This window comes from Lichenostomus cassidix, chromosome 9, assembly GCF_008360975.1.
Source record: "Lichenostomus cassidix isolate B80296 chromosome 9, HeHo_3.0, whole genome shotgun sequence".
NCBI classification, from domain to species: Eukaryota; Metazoa; Chordata; class Aves; order Passeriformes; family Meliphagidae; genus Lichenostomus; species Lichenostomus cassidix.
This window is the reverse complement of record NC_139490.1, coordinates 6,504,238-6,528,129: the sequence shown is the minus strand read 5'-3', so window position 1 is coordinate 6,528,129 and position 23,892 is coordinate 6,504,238. Positions and strand designations below refer to the sequence as shown.

The following is a 23,892-nucleotide window of genomic DNA, read 5'->3' as shown; positions in this document are numbered from 1 at the left end:
ATGAAGCAACCACACAGCAGCAGTTGGAAGCTGTCCTGGATCTGCATTACCTGGCAGTGATGTGCAGGTCTTGGACAGAGCTGCCAAAAAACTTACTAGAGCACAGGGGTAATAGTTTTTTTAATAAATAACTTTAGAACACATGCATTTAAAGTTTTATCTTGATACAATGTCAATACAAATGCTCCACAAACAGAGCACTGATACACAGCTGTGCCCTCACCCACACCAAGGCTGGGCCCTTACTCACTGGTGCATGCCACAGATTCCCTCAAACCCCCAGGACTCCCCATGCACAGTCAGAACAAACACCTGAACACACTGGTGGAACTGTTCTTTGTCTTAACAAAGATGTCTAGCATTACATCTTACATCTATTTCCTGATGAGACAGCCCTTAGTTGCTGGAAAATAGTAAATTCCTATACCATAGAGCTGAATATTTAATTTAGTCAATGTTACCACTGCCATAAAAATATATAAATACTCTGTAAAGGCTTTTCTTTTAAAATAACTTTAAAAAGTCTAGTTAGAAAAAAGTAGGTGTTGAATGACTGCAGATAGCAACAGCAGAAACATTTAAAAGGCTTTGCAGGAGGTGAGCAAAGGTAAAGGACTCCAGCACAGCTGCCTGGAGTGTGACCTAGAGACCTGTTCTGCAGGAGAACCAAGGGACGGGTCAGGGAGAGATGGGGTTTCACCATCTGCTGCTCCCTCAATCCAACAGCAGGAGCTCCAGGTCACTCCTGACTCCCTGAGCTTCCCTACCCAACCTGCACCAATCCTGTCCAGAGCATCTCAGAAACACTGCTGTGCCTGGCTGTGAGCTCGAGGTGCTGACACCTGAACTCACCTGAACATGGTTCTAGCCATGTACTCACAGGCAAAGAACCATTTCACTGCTTCACCAACTGCAAGAAATAGGTTCATTTGTACTTAACCAGTGCACCTCAATGAGGTGGCTAGATGAGCCTCGAGCCCACTGCCATTTCTTTAGTGCAGTTCACCCTCATCTTTCACTGCCCTTTAAAGAAAAGGAACCACTGTCCAACACTCTGGCACCTGCTTTCTAAACACAACAGGAATCCTTTCCCATGCCAGAGTTTGTACTTCCCTTCTCTAAACAAAATCACACCCACCTGGAAAACCAGCACTCGCCACTCCTGGACAATTCCTAAGCAGCTGAAAGGAGACTGGGCTAAGCTCTCTCCTTGCCTAAGGTCCTGGATGCCAGGAAGTGAGACTTGCCACTGCTACATACCCATGAAAACCAGCAAGGATTTGGGGTTTTATTGTCAAGTGCCCAAAAAATTTAGTGTTTAAAGGTAATTTTTAAACCAAAATATGCTAAACAAACAGAACACTCAAGAGTATTGCAGCTCTTCAGTTTGGTTCACCATCTGAGTCCAGGTTTTACAACAAGTGTCATCAGAGTAACATTAAAAATATAAATCATTTCAAGTGACTCCACAGAGAACTGTCACCTGTAAAATTTCTACTTTGCCCTACAAAGGAGCACCAGGAAGGTTCATGATGACATTTTATTTACTCTTTTGAAGAAAATGTTTTGTGAAGCGATCTAGTTCGTTCTCAAGGTGAATGGCTTTATTTCTGCAAAACAAACAGAAGCAAGGGATTTACTTCAGTGCCAGAACAGCCCAAAGGCAGGATTAACATCAGTGTTTCATTTCTATTTGTCTACTGAGACCCCCAGCACTAAGAAAACCTAAATGCAGATTTCTAAAAGGGATGTTTGGGGCCAGATGTTCACCTGACTGGTGGTGGAAGCCCAAGGCCAGGAGGCAGCAGCCCAGAGCCAGGGCAGCCTTTCAGCAGAGGGAAAGAACGGGAAACTACAGCTGAGGCTGCTTCCAAGTCCCTGAACCACCAACTGCTGGAAGCTCCTGCTCTGCAAACACCTACTAGTGGCACCACCAGTGCTGCACTGGATGACTCAACACAGCACAGCTGCTGTGCTCTGCTCTGAGGAGGGGGCTTTGGGAAGGTGCCACCCTCAAGTTACCTACAGAAGACCGAAATTCCAGTCAAAGGCCTCTCTCCCTTACACTAAAGGGTGACAAGGGTAAAGGTAATCTAAGAAATAGTATTTTTGGAGGTCAGCTGATTCACTGAGGCAGCAGCATACATTTAACTTACCCAGAGCTGCTCAGGATATTTTTGCATCCCTTTCTGCACCTGAGCTAACCTAGTTCAACTCGAGTAACAGCAAGCACTGATCACCCTGAACCCAGCAGGGCTAAGAGATGCTTGTGGCCAGTCACACCACGACTTACCTCAACTGCTTGGAGCTGCTCTGTATGTTCTCCAGCTGATCTATTTCTTTGGACAGCCTAGCTATTTCTTTTTCCAGGTTTTTCTCAGTAATATCCACCTGCTGACAGAGCCGAGCAAAAGTAGTGGCCATCTCCCTAAAGAGTAAACAAGTTTATATGCATGATTTACAGAAGTTTATGCTAAAAAAAATAGTAGGAAATAAAATCTCATAGCATTGCAGTGTGCAGAACACAAGTGCTCTTCCATGTCCTCAAACAGCTGCCGGACATGGAGATGGATCTCTTTCCTCTGCTGAAGCTTAACTTTTTACTGTTCCTTTTTTTTTTTTTTGTGTTCTCTTTCCAAAACTCTTTGCCACCTGTCTCTGCTAAGTAGTGGCCCTCTGATTGTCTTTCTCAGCCTCTTGCTGAAACTATGTGTTTTGATTGTTATTCAGAAAATATGGCCTGCTAATGCACCCTCTAGCCCCTAGGGTGCAGAACACCTCTCCTGTGTAGCTCAGGGAATAGTTCAGGAAGGCTATGAAGTTCATCTCCTGCAGTGCAGAAGAACCGGGACTGGCTGCTCAGAACTTGCCCATAGCAGCCCTTGGGGCAGAAGCTCTGCTCACCCTGACAGGGACTCAAAGGGCAGGGCAACTCAGGCTCTACCAGAATGATCTCTCACATTTCTACCATAAGGTGCTGGGCAAAGAGAGTCACCATCTTCAGAGAAACTCACACAGCCACACATCTGTCTGTAGGCATTGGCCTTTTCAGGTGGTCGTTTTAAACTCTCTTCAAACCTCCTGCCACTAAATGCCAAGGGACACTAGAGGTGCCTTCCTGCATCATGCAGGGCCAGTGACAATGGCCTGTGCCAGTGAGAGGCCAGCCTGTGTGACACTTACTGCTGCACCTGGTGGCTGCAGTTGGCACTGGTGAGGCTGACAATCATCTGCAGCTTCTCAGTGGCATAGTTCACAAACTGCTGCTTGAAGGCTCTCTCCTTTGCCCGCGTGGTCCAGGTCAGCCTCTCATACAGGTACAGCAGCCCATACATGCTCAGCGAGAACGAGATCAGCTTCCAGCCTACGGTTTTCCAAATCTGAAAAATAAAATCTTCATTAACTTCAATAAGTTGCCCCGCAGAATAAAATCTAATTGCACCCATTTTTTAAAAATCATCTCCACAGCCCTTTCACTGGATTTGTGTAAGAAAATGAATTATTTCCATGATATTACAGCTACATTCACATGAGCTGGTCCCCAGTGCTACCGAGAACATGCAGGTTGCAGAAGCCTTGCTGCTCTTTCACGAAGAAAGAAGCAAAGCTCCCACTAAATTCAAACTGAAGGAGGTACCATCAGGTCACCCTTTAATTTCAGCAATGAACACAGGCTTATAGCACAGAGAATATGCCCAGCCACACTCAGAGTGATCAGACTGATCTCTCACTACGAGCTGACTGTGGGTATCCAGGGCACTGCACGTGCTCATCTGGCCCCATGTCAAGTCCATGACATGCTCCCTGCAACACCCCAAGCAGGACAGAGCAGCTCAGCCTCTGCCATCCCTTCCAGCAGGGAAAGTTGCCAGTGCTACTTGCCACTCCTCCAACAACGATGATGCTCATGGAGGTCCGGGACGTCAGCGAGGCTAGACTCAACACCAAAGGAACCATAAAGTCATCCTGGGACACATTCTCAGGAGTTAAGGCAGGAAGGCTGGCGGCAGACGGGGTGCTGGCTAAAGGACGAGGGATCTAGAAGATGGGAACATGGCAGCCTGAGTCAAAAGCATTACGGAACTACAAATAGATGGGATTTATTTATTGTCATATATTCAGGCTTTAACTTGAATGAAACCCTTCAGCAGAGAAATCTGAACAAGGCTCCTGAGGAGCAGTGGAGGCTTTGACAGTTCCTCCAGCAGAGACTAGGGGTTCTGCATAGGGCTGGTTCTGACCTAGTGATCCAAATACTATAAATGGAACAGGCTACTCAAAGGGTTCAATCCAAAGAAAGCCAACTTGTGTAACAGCTGCAGGAAGTTTAGGAGAGGTTTTTAGTTCCATTCTAAGCCTGAATATAATCCAATAAAAACAACCCTCACCAAAAATATTTCACACAATGGGTCTAGGAAAAGGTAGCAGCAAGCATGTAAATAGCACCGGCAAAGAGTAAAAATCAATATAATCTCATCAAGGTAAAACAAGGCACTCAGTGGCAGCCCAAGATCTGAAGCACTCACATGTAGGTTTGGATCTGCTAGTCCAAGGAGTACTTTCTGAGCTTGTTTAGGACCCAAGAAACGGTTTACAAGAGAAGTCCATCCCAAAGAAAAGTGGAACATGATATCCTCTTGAAAATCTGCACACAGGCTATGACAGTTTAGATCGTAGCTAAGGTCAAACTTCCTGCAAGGAATTAGCAAGTGGAGCTGATCCTGAACACTAGAAGGCAACAATGGTTTCAGATTTTCTAGAAATAGAAACAAATAGTAAAGGTGAGTTAACGTTAGAAGAAGAGCATATTCACAAGCAGCATCCCTGCACTGCTGACCAGTTTTGTCAATTTAGAAAATCTAAACTGACCAATTAATTATTTATTTATTTGTAAAATCAGTGGCATTTCAGCAGGATTGACCCTAACAGAGAAGAGAATTTATTGCTCTGATACAAGAGAACAGCCATGAAAATCAACTCACTGACAAAGCACTGCTGGAAAAAAGAGGCAATTTAACGGAAAGACCTCTATCAATGGTCAAAGGATGAGGATGGAGTAAAGAAAAAATTGATTTATCCATCAGTTCTGTGATGCCATACAAAAAAGGCAATGTTATTACATAGGAGGACAGAAGGGTTCCCATAATTTCATGATCTTGCTCTCCATCTTTTATTACCAGGAACAGATCAATAGAGATGGACATGCAATAAAGTTACTACTTATAATGAAAAAAAAAGGGGAGTGCACAAGTCCTTTGTGAAATGAACTGTTTTGAATTCTGGGTCTGGAGAGACCTAGGGAGAGCATTATACCGCAGAAACATTTTCTAATAATTAGTGTATTTGGTGCGTCTCTTGTGGAAGCCAAATTTTAAATGGGTTTATAGAAGGATTAGATGAGTTTCCAGAGGACAGGTCCATTACTACTTGCTTAAGCCATTAATCCAGATGCAGTGTGTCAGCTCTGAAGTCTCTAAAATGGAGAAGGATTGCTATATTTACCCTGGTTCATTCTTCTCCCCCAGCATCTGTTCCTGGTTAATATCAGAAAAAGAGGACTGAGCTAAACACTCAGTCCTGGCCTATGATGGCTTTTCCTTTATCATTTATAGCATCAGTGTTAAGCATGACAAGAAGTAAAATTCTTTCAAAACCTAATTTTCTTAGATTGTCTTTCTTTAAAAGTAAAGTGTTAACATTCCTCCCTCCTCTTACCAATCATCTCCTGCTGAGACTGGTGCATTGACTGGTTGACTTCACTGGAGCAGCGCTCAGCCAGGTTCTTTCCCAAACCGTCTTCTATATGTTTGTTCAGTTCCTGAAGTGTTACAAAGAACGTAAGCTCATCAATTTGTATTTAGCTCATCAGTTACATTATATAGAGCAGGAATATGTTACATGCTAAGCACTGTTATTTACAATGGGAAGCATGTTTCCATGGAAATACCATGCTTTCCAACTGCATACTGGGACTGAAAACATAACTGAAGTGACACAGGAAAGGTTTCCCTAGGACTGTAAACATTAAAAGGCATATGGAAAAGTCTGTACTTCCAATAACCCGTGAGAATGAAAACCTAACCACTACCGACTGCCCTGCAAAGCCCTTACTGTGTCACTTGATGGGAGCCAATTCCATTACTCTGCACAGGGACAAACCCATCCCACCAACTCCTATGGGGGTTGCTCAGGATACTCTGTTGAGCTGGGCAGCAGAGATTGTTCTGAAAATGCAGTGCTCCCAGGTGATCAGCCAGGCTGGAACAGCCTGGGATGAGCTCAGCTGGTGGGAGCATGGTGCTGTTAACACCAAGGTTATTCAATCCCCATATGGGCCATTCACTTAGGAGCTGGACCTGGTGATCCTTGTGGGTCACTTCCAACTCAGAGCATTCTGTGATTCCAGGTGGGAGCTGAGGCATCTATCATTACCAGCAAAGTCTGACCATAAGAGCTAAAATACAGCTGGATGTGCCTTTAAAGCATTAAGACTGAGGAGGAATTTAGAGAAGTTAAAAATACCTAAACCAATTTTAATTAAAAGTGTTGGGTACATGCAAGCTAGTTTTGGTTTTGGGTCGATTTGATTTTAGAAGTAGTGAAAATTATTTATGCAAGGTCTTTATTTACTGGAAGAGACTACAAACTAAAAGCCACTCTACTACTAAAAAGATGGTTGAAACAAAAATCAATTTCCTTCCAAAAACAATGCAGAAAGTATTTTTAACCTTTTTTAGTTTGGGGTAGAGATACGCACACTTCAGAAAGCAAAAATCCTGCAATACTCAAACAAAGTCACGTAAAATCTGTGCAATTTACAAAAATACACAAGCAGAAATTAAGGGAAAGACAAAGAGTCTGGCTTCAAACCATGCAAGAAAACTTACTGTCTTATAGAGCTTCAATACTTGAGGAGAAGGGTGAAAATCGGAATAAAATTCATCAACTAAAACTGAAAGCCGGCAAATCTCATCAGTCATGGCAGAGGAGACCTGGAAGAACACAGGAAATACATAAAATGTTTCTGCTACCTTTTCCAGACAGAACAGACTACTGCATGAACTGTCCCAAGAAATGATTCAATCACCTGACAATCAGGAAAGATTGCCATTTTAAGCTTTTGTTTTCTTTTTTGTATTGAAAAGGGAACATTCTAGACATTTCAAACATACTTCCCGAGATGGGCTGCCTGAGAGACAAGGCAACACCTGGATCTGGGAAGTTGTTCTCACAGCCTTTACTTACTTTACTTTCGACTTCCTCAGTAACACGTTTGATTTTTTCCTTGGTATCTTCTGTCAAAATGTTCAGCTGATTTCGAACGAAGTCCAGCCTGTCCTTCTGATCTTCTCGCTCTTCCATGGACTGAACTCTAACCCAGCAGAAAGGAAATCACCATCACCAACATGTACTCTCCCAGGAAAGAAACAAGCCCTGACCCAGGCATGGATCATCCAGCTGACGGTTTCTGAGCAGCCAGGGGGAATCCCAAGTGACACTGGCTGCCCAAAGCAGAGGCACTGCTCCAGAAGGGCTGTGCATGGGTGTTCCATGTGCACGAACATTTAAAGGTTGCACTGAACAAACGTAACTCAAAACCAGCATTTGGAGTCAGGATTGTTATCACTGTATATAATTACAACTGAAAAAGGTCTGGGGAATCAGGAGTCTTTAATAACTCGTCTACCTGATTTTAAAAATGGTAAATCTGATCAAACTGCTGCTCACCCACAGCATTCAGCTACTCCTTAACAGTGACTTGGGTCTGATAACCCTACAAAGCAAAGGGGATGTGGCAGAAACCAGCCTTGCCACAAACAAGTCTCTTCAGAATTTTTTGACCTATCATTTAAGCAAAAAATCCTGAAAATCAAAATTCCATCTTGAAGGGCCAGCAGAAACAACAAGCAGCAATTCAGACTAAGAGGGGTCACCACAGACATTCTGGTTAAGTCAATTGACAGAAAGAAGTAGAATATCAGAATATTTTCAAACATTTCACAGCATGTTTTCATGGGATCTGACAACGTGAGACAAGTCAGTATGTAAACAGGCAGTCTGTAAAAGCTGACATATTCAGGGAGATGAGTGTGTTTGACAGCACAGTGAAGTCTGTTGCAACACAAAGACACATTATTGACAGGCAGGAAGGAGATGGATGGGAAGGATTAATCGTGACAGCAAGTTCAGTGTGTATAAGAGACACGAGGTGGCAACAAAAGTGAGGAAAAACCCCACATACATGCAAATCTCAAAGGATACATGAAACTACCAGACAGAGCAGATGAGCTGCTATCATTAGCACTAAAGGATTACATGAGCAAAGAGAGAATAGATATTTAAGGATGCAATCTGGAAAGGGCCAGAGGCCAAGCCTCTGTTAACTCATCTCATTCCTTACAATATTCTAATCACTTGCAAATTAAAATGCCTACATCCTTCAATTTTTTTCTTCAGTGTTACTGTTAACAAAAGTATAGCAGGCCCAAACATCACCTCTGAAATGCTGGATTACAGCTAGAGAAACTTAAAATTTTCAGTATTTCTGAAAAAAGGTTTTAAAACACAATTGCAAGTCAGTAATGAACAACAACAAAGTAAACCCTTTACAGAAGTCACAGACCAGGAACACAACTGAGTGGGCAAGTGAACAATGGTAAGACTGACATATTGACACATCAGGGAAATTGTCTGTTTCTTACCAAGCAGAAAAAGTGAACTTTATAGTCCGTAACGGCCCAAGAAAACCACCAGCACAGAACTGGCTCTTCAGATGATGTGGACAAACCAAAGCCAACAAGCCCTCCAACCCACCTACCTTTTCTCTGCTGCTGCCACGTTTATGGCGTCCATAATGTCTTTCACAGTATCTATTATCTGTTTAGCTCTGATAGTGTGCTGTTCAAACTTGGTTTTCACGGCTGACTGCGAGATACACTCCTGCGAGGGGCCCAAGCCACAACACATTACTGCAATTCCATGCCAACACATTCAGGAATTTCAGAAAGCACATGCTGCTAATTTTACCATGAACATAAACCAGTGGGAAGTAAAAAGGGAGAAAGTATAGAGAAATTAAAAGACAACAGAAACTGAAATCTCAAATGAGTCTATAGCAGCAAATCTGCCTTCGTGTTCATTCACAGTAATGTGCATAGGTTTTCACTCTTTTAAAATAAATGAATAATGTAAAGAAAAAAGAAAACTCAGATGAATACATAAGATAAATCTATCTCTTTGGGAAATTTTCAAAGCCATCTCTTTGGAATTACAAATGTCAAATATGAATGCTGGCACTATGGCCTGGCTTGAGTTTTCTTTCTTGCCACTATACAATCTTAGTTACAAGAGGCAATTCTGTCAATAGAATTTGACATTCTCATGTCAATACTGACCATCCAGGAATAAAATACACAATTAGGAATAAGAAACAAGGGTTTTCTCATGAGATAAACAAATGTTAAGTAGTCCTTAAAATATCACCTTGTTTGCATATTATTGAAGTGTTAAATTAATAAGTAGAAAATGCTCCATGATACAATTTCTAATCAATCTTCAATATTGAAAAGCAATGAAGAAGTACAGGAGAGTGACCAGAGAGATCTTGTGTTTGAGGGGAAGAAAGCAAGCAGCTTTCCTTAAACCAGATCTATGGGATTTTAAATTGTTCTCCACCTGTGGATTCACCTTTCATGTCACAGGTTTGGATTGCTTTTAGCAGACTTGCCTATGGCCTTAGCATATACAGTAATAATAAGCTTCAGCTATCTAAAAATAATAGATGAAAACAAAATAAACAAAATGGATAAAATATTCCCTGTTCCTCGACGAAGCAGATCTAGAAATCAGCAATGAAAGGCCAGAGTTTCTTAAATATCAGCACATTGTAAGAGCTAGACTAGGCACAGAGCAGAGTCTTCCCAACATTAGTATGTGGTAGATAAAAGGATGACAGTCACTCACAACACAATCAGAAAATCCAAGTTAAGAGCACTAGGAAAAACACAGAGGTTAGTTAAACAACAGGGAAAGAGAAGAGGGGGACAGCAGCAGTTTTGCTGTTAGTCTGTATGTATTTACTGAAACAAAGATAAAAGTGTGTTTCAACAGTCTAACCAAAACCAGTTACCTTCCAGTATCGCAGGACAGTCGGTAAGTGCCCAGCATGTTGTGTATTCCATGCCCAGGTAGTGCTGGGGAAGGGCTCTGCAGCAGCTGCCTCATTCCAGCTCTGCCTTCACTCCCATTTACAGCCAGGATTACTCTTCCACCCTGCCTCCCTCCTCCACTACTTCCCACACCACTTCTACTGCCAGTATTCTTAAGAAACTTGAGAAGCACCACAACCTAAGGCATGGTAGGGCTGGTTTTACATAGAGTATCTACTAAGCACTGCACACAATGCAGGGTGCAGGCATTTCTTTGCTGTTTCAAAAAGGCAGTTCTATGTACCTCACTGTAAAATTTCATGAGGTACATTGTCTACTTTCTGTTATTCCTCAGGATAAAAATTTAGAATTGATCCAAGAATTCAATGCTTTAAGACTGCCTCTCTCCTTTCCTTTGTTACAATGCAGCTGACATAGTAGCATTTTTAAAGCTACATACACGAATCTTTAAAATTTCCCCACTACTTACAAGTATTTCTAGTAATGCCTGCACCACTTTTTCTTTTAGCAACTTCAACTACCCCGTGCTTTGCAGACAAGCATGTTTCATCTAGTCTTGGAATTATTTTTGCCCTCACAGTCTACATAAATGTAGTCACAAGCCCTTCAAAAACAGTGCAATTTGTTTTCATATCACAACTAAGTAGCACTGGTGGGTTGTTCCTATTTTTTTAAGATTCTATCTATACTGAGCTCATATCAGTCCTGGAATGAGCAGGCTTTCCCATCAGGGAACTGATACTAAAATCAGGAATGTGGAAGTACTGGAGAAGTAACAGTTCCTCTTCTCAGCCCATATGGAAAAGAGGAAAAAGCTGTCCAATTTTAGTGAAGACAAAAGCAGGGTGAGAGAATCCAGGAGGAGCAAACCCAGCAGATAGAGCCATGGGGAACATGGCACATGTAGACAGGTCTGTAAGTGAGGTGAGAGATTACTTGGAGACATGAGCTGGACAAAAAAGTGAGAGATGTTTGGGAAGTCTGAGCAGGGCATCTGCACAGGGCAAGGAGCTAAAGGCAAGACAGACAGACTGAGGCAGGGGAGGAGTCAGTGTTTGATGAGGATAGACAGAAGCATCTGTGCTCTCATCCCTTCCTTTTCACACACTGGAGTGTAATCCACGAGTCTTGGGACTTGCAGCTCCTCTGTCAGGAAACAGAGTAAATGCAAAGTGCTTTAGGCAAAAGTGCTTAGGCTGTACTCAGGGCTGCACAGCATCTGAGCTTGGTCTGGCAGTGCACAAGGCACGGTATCAGTTACAATTTCACACATAAAGTTCTCCCTGAAGTATGATATTCTTCATTAATATAGCACCTAGAGCTGGCAGGCAGAACTGATGGCAACAGTATGCTGATGTCAGCTACTTTATCAGCTCAGGTGACAGTAATTTGAGTAGTAGCTCTGAAGACTTCAGACCAGGTGAACCATTTAAGTCTCAGCCTTGCTTTAAAAGCACATAAATTGCCACTGTAACTTAGGAAATTGCCACAAAACCTGAATGTGAAAGAGGCTGCAACAGCAAGTGCTCAAAATTTAAATTGCTTTGGCAATCCTAATTCAGCACAGTTGTCATTTTTTTTAAATGATGGAATCACACACCTATTCAAAGCCATTAATAATGATTTTAGGATGAAACACAGCTGAGCAGGGAAGAACACTACAGAACCCACTCTCACTGTTGAAGTCAGGTGTGCAGAAAATATAACACATTGTGAAAGAAGAAAAATGGTTGATTTAATGCCACACAATGCTGTCACAGAACTGCTCCTAGTCCCAGCGTCTGCCACAGAACCTTGTCATGGTTGTGATCCTGTGACAGACACTTCTCATTGTGGTGGCCAGCTTGAATCTGTGATATCTGATCTACATATGTGCTGAGCACTCACAGCACCACATCATTTGATAAGTTATCATACATCTTCATACTGAAATATTCTAAGTATAGAGTGCTTAACTGCAATAACAAGAGATTTTGTCAAAAAAGCTTTGGTACAGAAGATGGCAAATTACATTAAAGGAAAACAACTGATTTAGAAGCTCAATTTCCACTTTTTGCCTGCTGGCTCACAGTTTCCTACTATAATTCTGAGGACAAAAACTGCAAACAAACATGCATGTTTGGCTACAGCTAGTGACGCAAGAAATGTCACATCTCATGGAGCCAGGCCCTGCCAGGACCCTGAACCCTTCATTTAAACACTTCAGGTACCTATTTTAGGAGTGTGGATAAGGATTAAATTTAGTCTGACATTTTCTTGCTTATGCAAGACCGAATCAATCAAGTCATTATTTTAAAACCTTTCTGATATACACACAAGTCATTACATAATTCAGTTTTGCTAAGGTTAAATGGGTTTGCTGTAATACAAGAAGAAATACTTTTCAGAAGCAGTTTGAATTTTTTTAAATACTCATACACAAAACCATTGAGGCATACCCAAGAGGCCTCCTTAAGATAGCCAAGAATGGATTAATTAAAGTTACCAAATTTAGCAAGTCAAATGGATCCCATCACAAAGAAATCACTCAACTGTCTAGCCAGTGCTACTTCTGCAGAAACTGTGAGCTCCAGCTATGAATATGGCTAAATTGAGGTGGATGGGTGGATTCTGTACAGCACAAAGGATGCAAGAACAGTGTTAATGCCCAGAGTAACAGAACTAAGAGGTACATAATGGTGATAGATTCAAAACTCTGGCTTTAGAAATTTAAGTTTTAGATTTACATTGATGAAATTGAGTTTCTTACTGCAAACATTCACCAATATGGCTAGAAGTGATACACACATTTCAAGACGATAATTTCTTCTTATATAGACTACACTGGTATTGAGATATCAAAACATGAACTAAGAGTTTCTTCCCTCACTGAATAATACTCCTTTCCAATAACTACCTGCTACTCAAGGTGAGAAGCTATGAACAGAACCCACAGAAAAGACAAAGCTGCAGATGGTTTAAATACCTTATACTCCTCCACTTACTGTTATGGGTAATGATAATAAAATTAAGCTAAGCATAAGAAAAAAGCTACTTTTGCAACAAAAAACAGGCAGTCTAAAAAGCCCATCATATATACCTCAAATATCTGCTCAAAATGCTGAAATTCCTGGAATCTTGTTTGAAATCCTTCAGCAAGTGCTCCACCTGTGAAACAATAGACCATAAGGAAGACAGCAGTACCTCACAGCAGGGACTACATCTTAAATATATTTATCAGGTTTTATAGGGGTTTTCTGTATTTGAGGAAAAGCAGGAGTTCCTACACACCACCCTCTGGCATTCCTTGAGCTTTTTGTCTCCTGGCACTCAGAACTTCTTTTGCTGAAACAAAAAAGATGCGATTTCTTGCTTCTACAGGATCAATAACTTTGAGCTCATCGACCAGGAAATTCAGACAGCGCTCCATGTGCTGCCTACGCACCTAAGGAAAAGGCAAAAAGCTCATGAAAAAAATGCAAAAATTGAGCTGTCAACAAGTCACATCATCACAGTCAGAAACAGATGCTGAACCACCCCTCTGACAGCAGATGCCTGCCAATCTTACAGAGGCAGCAACTGCTTTTACTCAGTTAAACAGACCTGGATGCAACAATACTTCCTTCTACAACTGTATTTATGTAAGTCAGAGATCTCAGCCAGTTACTGGGGTAAACACTTCATTCCCCATACCAGAGAAATATTTCTCACTGCAAGCTGGCTGCTGTTGGAAGATCTGAAGATCCAAACTGTTCCCATCTAGCACTGCACTTTACTGGTTACTCTATGCAGGTATAAATATATAAACTGTGCCCTCAGGCTTCATTATCACTGCAGAAATAAAAGGTAATATAAGTAAGATTAAAAAACAAGCTTAACTGTGGGGGGAAAAAAGTTCTAAAGAACTTTCCCATCTTATTACTTGCCTGTATATATTGTCATTTAAATTGCAGGTTGCTTTTTGCTTGGGACAAGGAATAAATTATTTCCATTTTCTAACCATGAAACTTAGCCTTTTATTAATAAGACAAAGCTAGTGTTTCCATATTAATACATATTAATTGTCAACCCATATAAGGAGCCATCAATTCACTCACATCTTCCATATATTCTGGTTCTGATGCAGAGGCATCCCATCTATTATTGAGGATGAAGATGTTTGGCTTGGAAAGTCGTTCGTTCACTTTATGGAAAAAATGTTTCTCCTAAGAATTAAAGCACAAACAGAAAACTCCCAAGACATCCAAACCACAGTCACGCATTCTTCTGTAACAGATTCTGAAGTTTATCCAGCTTTTAAAAAGTTTATTTAAAAGAATTCATCAGTATCAAAACCCACAGATATCCTGCGTATCACAGGCTTAGGGTAGTTCAAAAGTCATCAAAAGTCTTAAAACTGATGCCAGTGCTGTAAGTCAAAGACACTGCAACTTTCTCTAAAAATTGGTACAAACTAAGAAAACTCCAAAAAAAAAGTTTAAAAAACAATGATGCCTGACTAAAACAATGAAGTCTCCCTTATCTGAACTGCCAAGATGCTCCTGCTAACCCTGTCAAATCCGGTTTTATATCCAGAAAATACATCATCTCACTATTCTTCAGCTAGGCAACAATCAGCTTGAACTAGAGACATAACATCTCCTGAATGAGGACATATGGTTGAGACACAGCCAGAGGAGTCACTGACAAATGTCTTAATTTAACAAAATTAAGTGTATTTAGGTCTCTTGCCTGCACCTACCACCCATTATTGCTGTTTACAGAGTCATAATGGGTAAGTCGTGATGGAGTGAGTCCCCACTCAGCAAAGCTGAAACACAGGAGATCTCTGGGCTGCCATAAACTTTTCCAGACTGCAGCAGGACACCACGACATATCCTGGACACAGCACTGGAGATCTATTATTCTCCATCAGCTGGGAGTAAGCATGTGCAAACAAGATCACTGCTGCAGAAATAAGAATGTTGTCTGAGGAGAATTTATGAGGGAATAGTAGAAGAATCACATTTTCACAAAACAAAAGTCTCTCAAACCCGTTATGGTAAGAGGCAAAAATAATGCTTAAGGAGGATGAGAACATAGTTGTCATATGCCTTATTGGCAGGATAACTTATGTTTTCTATATAGCAATGAGATGTTCACTGAAACAAGTTTTTTTCTTTTCCCTTCAATTAAAAAACCCCAGTAACTGTGTCATACACATAAGGTAAACAACTTACAGATTTTGTCCACACTAGAAGCCAGAAAGTGTCACTCAAGACATAATAGAGAAGATATGGCCACAGTCATGCTAAACCCTCTTTGTCTTGAATGTTTTAATAATTTTCTTTTTCTTCTAAATCAGATCTCTTGTATTTGACTCTTTGTGGACTCAGCTCAGAAGATAGCATGGAATGTTTTTAAACTCATGCTCCTCTCAGACTTCTACCAAATTATTCTACTTTGCTAGAATGCGAAGAAATACTGTCTTTGCACACTCAGCTCTTTATTTTATTAAAAGTTGTGTCAATAGTTACAAAGTTCAGAATTTTCAGGTCAGAACTATGCTCAGAACAACCAGAGCATATTATTTGTCTACCACAGACTTAAAAAAAATCCATCAAGAATTTCCTCAGTAGCCTTACTCTGCATTCTGGCAGTCACACTTCCAATAACTTAGAAACCTTTTATTGTCTGCATCCTCAACACTTAGTTTAGTCAAAACTGGAGATAACTACAAAACTGCACCACATTTCTGGTCTTATATTTTGATTACCACAACAGCTCCTCTGGCCACCTTAAATGTTCTCCTCTTACAAGTCATACAATATTTAGGCTGAAAGACACAGAGAACTCTTCTCTCCTAAAACAAGGCTTTACAGAACAAAGACATTAAATTATCTTCAGTTCTCCACACTGCACAGAACCCTGGAACATGAATGCTTACTGCTAACACCTTCAGAAGAAACAAATCCCATTGATGGGAACCTGCAGCACTTATCCTCAACAGAAGGCGTATCAAGGGAATTCACCCTCTCTCTTGTGAGAGAGGAACAAGACAGGAACTCAACTTCCTTCACCTATCTTGTGTATTTTAATGAAATTTTGGATATGAAATACTCCATAATTTCTTTGGCAATACAAGTGTCTTCAGGCAACAAATACCAATAAATTGCAAGGCAAGGCAAGCACTCCATTATCCATTTATCAAAAAAAGCAACTGAAATGGAAAGGACAATTATGATGCTCAAGGTAGAGAAAGCCAAGCCAGTAAGAAATTCAAATTTCATTTTCCTTTTAGTAGTAAGGGATATACATGATTTCTTGCCTCCCACCCCCAAATGCTATTCACAAGATCTAAGTGCAGTGATTCACCTTCTGTAAAGGTTTCAGCTATTCTGGTTGTGGAACTGCTAAATATTTAAATGAACAAGTAGCATAAAACCACTGCACATCATACCGTGTTCATGAGAGTGGATTCAGAATTGGCAACCAAGACAAACACATCAGCATCTAAGCAAAACTTGTCAATCCAGCTGTCCAGTTCTGTAGTGACATCTGTGCCAGGGCTGTTGAGAACAAAAATCACAAACTCCTATTTAGACAGCAAAGCAGTTGATCTCTATAAACTGATAAAAACAGAGTGGAAATGCCTAAGGGCCTTGCAAGAAGTTACAGAGGTTTGTCTATTGAGGCTGATGCCTACCTCTAACTTAAGGTAAACACTACAAAAGCCAATTACCACCTAGAATTTATCAGCCACTTGATCCTTAGACCACCTACTCATTCCAAAATGCAATTTCTGATTAGTAAGTATGCACATATAATTGCCAAGTGAAGTGACAGGCAGGGCATCAGAAACCCAAATAGCCTCAAACAATGGTTCCCCTCCTTGGATCCTAATTTTAATCAGAAGAGACAATTGTTCATAAAATATTTTTTTCATTAATGAAGTCCAAGTTTAACGCAACATGCTATCTATGCAATCTGTGCAGAGATTTAATAGGAAATCAAAATGAAGTTAAAACTACAGTGCTGTCAGTTAAAAAAAAAAACCCTAAAGTGGAATATGAGCACTAAATCATGTTTGCAACACCTAAATTATTATTGATTCAAATTTTCTCAACTTAACAGTAAAGGGATTATTTGCTCTACCCAAGTACATATTCTCTCAGAATCGAGAGAATATACTCTTTTCTTTTCCCTTTACTTTCTACCTTTAGCAATTGAGACTGTGCAGATTAAATCATGCACCCAAGAAAATAATGATAAACTCCCAGTGCCTTCAAAGTACAAGACAGAGATCGAACAAAAAGCACTGGAATTTATTAGAATATACTCAGAGTGTTGTTTTGTTGAAGAAATCATCCTTAAAAATTCATTGACACCTGTGTGAATTACTCTCAAATTCAGTACTTATTGATTTACAATTTAGGTACAGATCACCTAAAAGTTTGAAAAGCTATTACCAGGTTGTATCATAGTGGCCAAAACCAAGGGCATTTGGCATAGACAAAGCAATCACTTCTTTAAACACACCAACACATTGGAAATGCCAGCCTCAGACACAGCTGACACAACTACGTTTTGAGGTCACCCCTTACTTTGGTATGTATGCACTGCTACTCTTTATCAGAAGCTTTTAAAAATGAAGTCGACATTGTTTTTACTTCACATAATCAGTCTGAAGCATTTCAAGAAAGGAAATGGGCAAAAGGTTGTTGCTGCAACAACCCTATTCACACTTCCATACTGTTTGTTTGAAAGGTAGAGTATCCTCAGCCAAAAGCTATTCCCTTATTCAGCTCAGTCACAAGACACTTGTCTGTTCCAACTGCTACAAGGGCAGAACCAGGAGGGTGATGACAAGCAGTATATGAAAAAGAACAAACTCTTGTCCTTTCAAACAAAAAAACTTTTCAATAATTTTGAATCTAAAACAACCACTTTGCTAAACATTATAATGGCTAATTTCTTTAAGAAAACATTTACTAAAATAGAAAAGATACCTGTCCACTAAAACCAAATCATCTCTCAGCAGGGCACACTTTGACTTGGGCCAAAAAACATGGACAAGACAGCCAGCCTTCAAATCTTTATCCATGTGAAGTGCATGAGCCAGCTGATTTACCGTCTAGAGAGAGAATGAAGAGAAGATAAATATGAATATGCACCTCAAACAAGTCTGTAAACCAGTCTAATTCAGTTCTCAAGCAAACTTGGACAGAATCTATCTTGAAGAGGGTAACAGAGTTCATATTTTGTTCTGGTGAATAGCTGTGATTTTTTTTAAGCTCTTCGACTCACCAGCATCTAAAGAACAAGTTGTGCCTTGAAACTCAGACAAGAGTTTGTTTGGAGCCACAAATGTTCCCTACAGGGCTAGACATTGTGCTACTGAGCATCATTGTGAATTTGCCTCAGATGTTTAACATATTAGCATAAGCAGTTCAATAAGCTGAGCACCATAGGTCCAAATGAGGGGCACATTCCAAATTCTTAATCAGTAACAGAACTTATTTGGCCCTATAAAAATAAATCACTCAACATATGCTGTGCTACGAGACACACGTTAGTTGTTTCTCTGAAACAGCCAAGAAAAATTGCAGAGCAGAACACTTTCATTAGTTTGTTCTTCCCTCCTAAATAAGAACTTAAAAATGCAGAGTGAGCAAGCCTTATACTTCTGTTGGACTTGAAATTGTTGTTTAAAAAGAGACCCTTTGAGAATCAGTTCCTGTGAAAATTGGCATGAAATCATCCAAGAAATGTACCTTGACACTCTTCTTTTCATCTGATCCTTCTGTCATAAGATAAGCCTTATCTCCATCGGTCCCTTCCACACTGAGGAAGCAGTTTGTTGTGTGGCCAATCCCACTGGGAAGTACCTTATCCCACAGCATTGCATTAATGACTGAACTTTTCCCACTGCTTGTTCTAGAAGGATAGAAAAAAGCATTTTGAGCAGAGCATAGCAGCATTAAACACACCTTTGTGTTGAACTGAATGCAGCCCCATGGGAGTGCATCAGCCCCACAGAGCACAAGCTGTTTTGGGTACAGAGCTCCAGCCAGTCCAGCACACCTGGCCAGAAGAGTGCTCGTTCACAGGAACTGGTTACCAACTCCACTATCTACAAGAACTTGAAGTCCTCAGCAATGTCCTACTTTGCACTAACCCTCTACCCCTCACCCATAAATATGTGAGGTTTAACTATTACACAACAGCTTGAAGTTACGTACACTGTAACTCGTTTTTGAGCTACTTCCAGCAAAAGTTCAGTGTTCACTGTACAACAGTTCACAAATTTATTCAAAGTGCCAGAGGGAGAGGTCTCTTTTTTCTGCTTTGAGCATTTTCCCTTTGCAAAAGTTATCCCACATCACAGCTTGTATTCAACTCCTAACTTTTTGAAATATCAAGGCTGAGATATAACCCATTTCTTAATTCCAGAACCTTTTATAGTTTTCCTTTAAATAACTATACTTTTAGCAAAATGAAGGCAAGACCACCATTGTACCCATTTTTTCCAATACTACTACAGAATTTTTAGAACCATGACGATTCATACTCCAAAAATATGGAACTACATGTTTAAATATAAGCACAGAAAAATCAATCTCTCTGAAGCAAAGAGGACTAGCAGATCACATTGTTACTTTTATCCCATAAAATCATCACACAGATCCATCAAACTCATGTTACAACCAGCCAGGCAACCATCTCCATCTCTCTTCAGCTGTTTTTAGACAGAAAAATAAAGAGGTCCAATTTTAGTTCTTCAGCACTTCTGACCAAATACAAACAAAACTTCTCAGCAGGAATAGACCAGAAAAACAAAATTAAACAAACAAAACCACCACTTTAAAAAAAAACCCAAAAGCCATTCTGGAGAAGATGACAACCTCAGACCTTCCCAAGTCAAAAAGAAAAGAAAGAAAAAAAGAAATTAAGTTCTGGTAATTCCATTCATTACCTGCCAAAAAATGCCACTTTCATGTGTCTCCGTGAAAGTACCTCTCCAATGACAGCCAACTTGTTTTTATACGCTTGTATTTTTGCTAGTTCATCTTCTGTTGCTATATGTTCGAGCTCTGGGTTCTTGTATGTGGCTACACACAGAAATGAAAAACATAAAAGCAATCACATACAGAGCATGTGCTCCACGATACAAGGTGCAGTAATCAGTACTTCTCATGCCAACAAAGACCTGTGCAAATTTGAATTACAGAAGTAAAACAAAACAAGCAAAACCGCAAAACCGCACTTCAGCACTGATACCACCTGTTATCATTTGACAGCTCTACCACAAGCACTGGTGAAACCATGACATAAATCACTTCAGATCAATCACCAATCCAACTGCTGATCCAGCAACCCAGCAACCCTGTGGTTCTCATTTCTCTGGTTCTTTGGGACATCTGCTTCCCTCAGAAAGGGAAGCCAGGAGCTCTCATGGATACACCAGCAAAGCTGGGCTGTCTTCCCCCCACAGAGCTCACTAGGGTGATGAGCAACCAACTCTGTGTGGCAACACACATTTCCCTGCTGCTAAAACCTCTTAGGGTGTGACCTGTGGGTTGCTAGCATTGCACCACTGATGCACCCTTCTGCTGAAAAATGGGAGAACCTGTTTGTCCTTCCAAGGAAACCACCACAGAACTATATGGCCAGAGTGGTTAAGCTTTCACTCTCATGGACAGGAGGCCAGGCTGCCAATCCAAGTGAGTTAATCAGCTTTTCAGGTATGTAGCCATGCCAGGCATTCCTTCCAGCACAAGCTGAGAAAAAATCCCACTGTCAAATGGAAAAGGGTGACTATTTCTGAAGGTGCCTGTTTATACAAACAGCACAATAACACATAACATAATGTATGTTATGCTACTGTAAAATATACTCAAAGCAAAGGACAAGGCCCTTGTTTTTAAGGGGAAAGCTCACCTTCCACAAACGCTGCTCCCTCAGTGACATAGTCCAGCAGCTGGTCGAAGATGGCAGTGATGGTCTTTTTGGCGAGCACAAAGTGCTTCAGTGGAGAGACAGAGGCTTCTGCCATGCTGCTGCTGCAAGGAAAGGGGCATTAAAGTGACCAAAACATTCGGTACACCCAGCTAATTCAAAGTCATGTACTGTTCACGCAGCCATTAAAAAACCAAAACCAAACAAAAGCGCCCAAAGCCCCAAACCAAAGCTCTAAACTCCAAAGGACAGTGATCTCAGTTTGCACTGTTTACTCTGATCTCCTCCCCTCACCAGGGGCGCCAAGAGCGGCTGGCGAAGCTCGGGGACAGGTTCGAACCGATCTGCTGCGATCCATCCTGGAAACACGACACTTTCCCCTCATCAAACACGGCTCACGCCTTCTCACCACCCGCGGGTCAGCGAGGACAGGCCCCACTCCCTCACGGAGCCCCGGCTCGGCGGGGGCAGCTCGAGCGGCTGCGGCGGCCCTGCTCCCTTCACGGAGCCCCGCTCCCTCACGGAGCGTCACTCGGCCGTGCTCCCTCACAGAGCACCGCTCCCTCACGGAGCCTCGGCTCAGCCCTGGTCCGTCACGGAACCCCGGTCTCCCCAGTCTCTCATGGAGCCCTGGCCCCGCCTCGGTCCGTCACGAAACCCCCGGTCTCCCCGGTCTCTCACGGAGCCCCAGCTCGGCCCCGGTCCGTCACGGAACCCCGGTCTCCCCGGTCTCTCATGGACCCCTAGCTCAGCCCCAGTCCCCCACTAAGCCCCCGCTCGCCCCGGTCTCTCACGGCGCTCCCGCTCGCTGTCCCTCACGGAGCCCCGCTGGCCCCGGCCGTGCCCGTCACCGCGGCCGCCGGGACGGGGGCGTCACTTCCCTTTCCTCCTCCCGTGACCCCGCTCGGCTCCGCGCCCGCCGGGCAGCGCCATGCTCAGTGCGGGCTGAGGGCGGCCGCCGCCATCTTGAGCGCGGGCAGGTCGCGAAATGGAGCCGGGCGGAGGGACGGGAGCGCCGGGATCAGCCAGGGATTATCAGTCAGTGCACAGCACGGTTTGATCAAAGTCTGCCAAAGGGACAACGCTGGGCCTTTCAGGAGTTAAAAAACACCGACAGAGGATACAGGAGCGTTAGAAAATGAGAACCGCAATGGAAATCGGTGACAGCATTCTATAGAGCACGTTATTTGAGGATTACTAATCCGCTGCGTTATAAATTATTGCAGTAATTTGTGGGATGTAAACTTTGTTTTGAAGTCAACGATCTTTCACATAAAAAAGAAACATGATCCAGGAACCTGAAACACACAGATTTGTTAAGGTTGAAAAATACCCCTAAAATCGAGTCACGCATCGAACGTAAGGGCTCGAAAGTCTAAAAAGCAAAGAATCAAATACAGATTTCTCACAAATACAAAACAGTACCAAAATCAATCTCATGGTTTTGCATAGCTTCTGCTTGGAATGCTGTTGCTGAAACAGCTGAACCTCGCAGGTACCTGTGAACAGCTAGAGTTTGATACTTACCGTCTGGGAGGCAAATAATGAATACTGGCCCAGTGCTGGTTCCTACAGCTCATCTCTGCCATCCAGAGCGAGGTGAGCTGCTCAGGCTGCAGGGTGACAGGGCTCAAGGGCTGTGGCACTACCAGGGCAGCTGCTCATGGTCAGAGCACTCACCTTCCGCTTGCGTGCTTCGCCCAAATAACCCAAATGTCTTCCCTTTGCTGTCCTTGGCATGCTCAGCCATGCCTTTCAGCCATACAGATTCCAGGCAGACTCATTACCTATTTTTCTTACTACTTAGTATGTTTCTTGCTTTAACATGCAGATCGTGTGGAAGCCAGTATTGTACTTGTGATCCCTTATAAAATTTTAAAATTAGACATGCTACTCCTGTACACTTCCATTTACACCCTGAGAGATATTAAAAAGAAAATACTAACATTAGTCGCTCATTCACAAAATCCAACCTAAGATGACCTTGGATTTCGTGTTTAGACATTGCACTTTAGTTTGGAATGATTTGGCTTCACAGCATTCCGGTGGGGTATTGTCCCCAACTCAAGGACAGCCGTGAAGTTATTCATGTCAACAAGCAAGTTTGCTGTGTCACAGGGCTCTGTGCTGGCACAGGACACCACCTTTCCTGCTGGGGACACAATGCTGGTCTACACAAATATACACACTTCTTAAGCCCCCTCATTTATTTCTGTGGTTTTTTAAATGCCCTTTTTCCACTTCTTGTCACTGTCTCGAGAAGAGTCTTTCTCTCCAGAGCTCAGCTGTGCCATTCCATCTCTGTGCCATCAGCAGGAGCAGTTTTCGGAGAACCATCATTCCCCCTTTCAGATATATGTGCAAAATTAACTTTCCATTTATAAAATAATTTGCCTTAGTGTTTTGTTAACTACATTATTGCTACCATTTTAAGGTAGCCAGGAAGAATGAGTTCAAAATAGGAAATCAGCAGCTCTACGACAGATACTGTCATTCTCTATACAAGGGACTAATAAAATACAGCAGGACAGCCCCAGGTTGCCCTTTTCAATGACAAAACATAAGATTTAGTAGTAAATCAGCATTTCAAAGTGACAGAAATGGTCTTGCTTTCTACAACAAAATGTACACTACCTGGTTCATAGACTTTCCAGAAATACTTCTCTGGAAATCAGAACTTCCATTAATTGATAACATTCAGCCAAGTTTTATCCCTAGCTTTAAAAATCAAATCCAAAGACCCTTGCATGCCTTGAAGCTGATAACACCAAATCTCACTGATCAAGAAATGTTTGATACATTAATT

At 41.8% G+C, this 23,892-nt stretch overlaps 1 protein-coding gene across 1 annotated transcript; it reads right to left on the bottom strand.

Moving 5' to 3' along the window:
- Positions 1-103: 103 nt before the first annotated feature.
- Positions 104-22,016, bottom strand: MFN1 (mitofusin 1). Its single transcript, XM_085069075.1, has 18 exons — positions 21,881-22,016; positions 21,069-21,190; positions 20,104-20,239; positions 18,902-19,064; positions 18,137-18,261; positions 16,588-16,696; positions 14,246-14,353; positions 13,440-13,593; positions 13,249-13,316; positions 8,819-8,940; positions 7,246-7,372; positions 6,888-6,992; positions 5,716-5,818; positions 4,527-4,756; positions 3,883-4,038; positions 3,184-3,380; positions 2,294-2,428; positions 104-1,610 (listed from the first exon to the last, which is right to left on the bottom strand). Exons 2-18 carry the CDS (start codon positions 21,181-21,183, stop codon positions 1,541-1,543), a joined length of 2,223 nt encoding a protein of 740 aa, XP_084925201.1. The 5' UTR covers positions 21,184-21,190; positions 21,881-22,016; the 3' UTR covers positions 104-1,540.
- Positions 22,017-23,892: the final 1,876 nt, after the last annotated feature.

Bases quoted from the DNA above. Each gene is read 5' to 3' on its own strand.
- MFN1 (XM_085069075.1), bottom strand. From the start codon at position 21,183: ATGGCAGAAGCCTCTGTCTCTCCACTGAAGCACTTTGTGCTCGCCAAA. The intron at 20,240-21,068 runs GTGAGCTTTCCC...TTCTGTGTGTAG, and splicing joins GGGAGCAGCGTTTGTGGAAG to CCACATACAAGAACCCAGAG. The intron at 7,373-8,818 runs GTAGGTGGGTTG...CTGCTGGGTTAG, and splicing joins GTGGCAGCAGCAGAGAAAAG to AGTTCAGTCCATGGAAGAGC.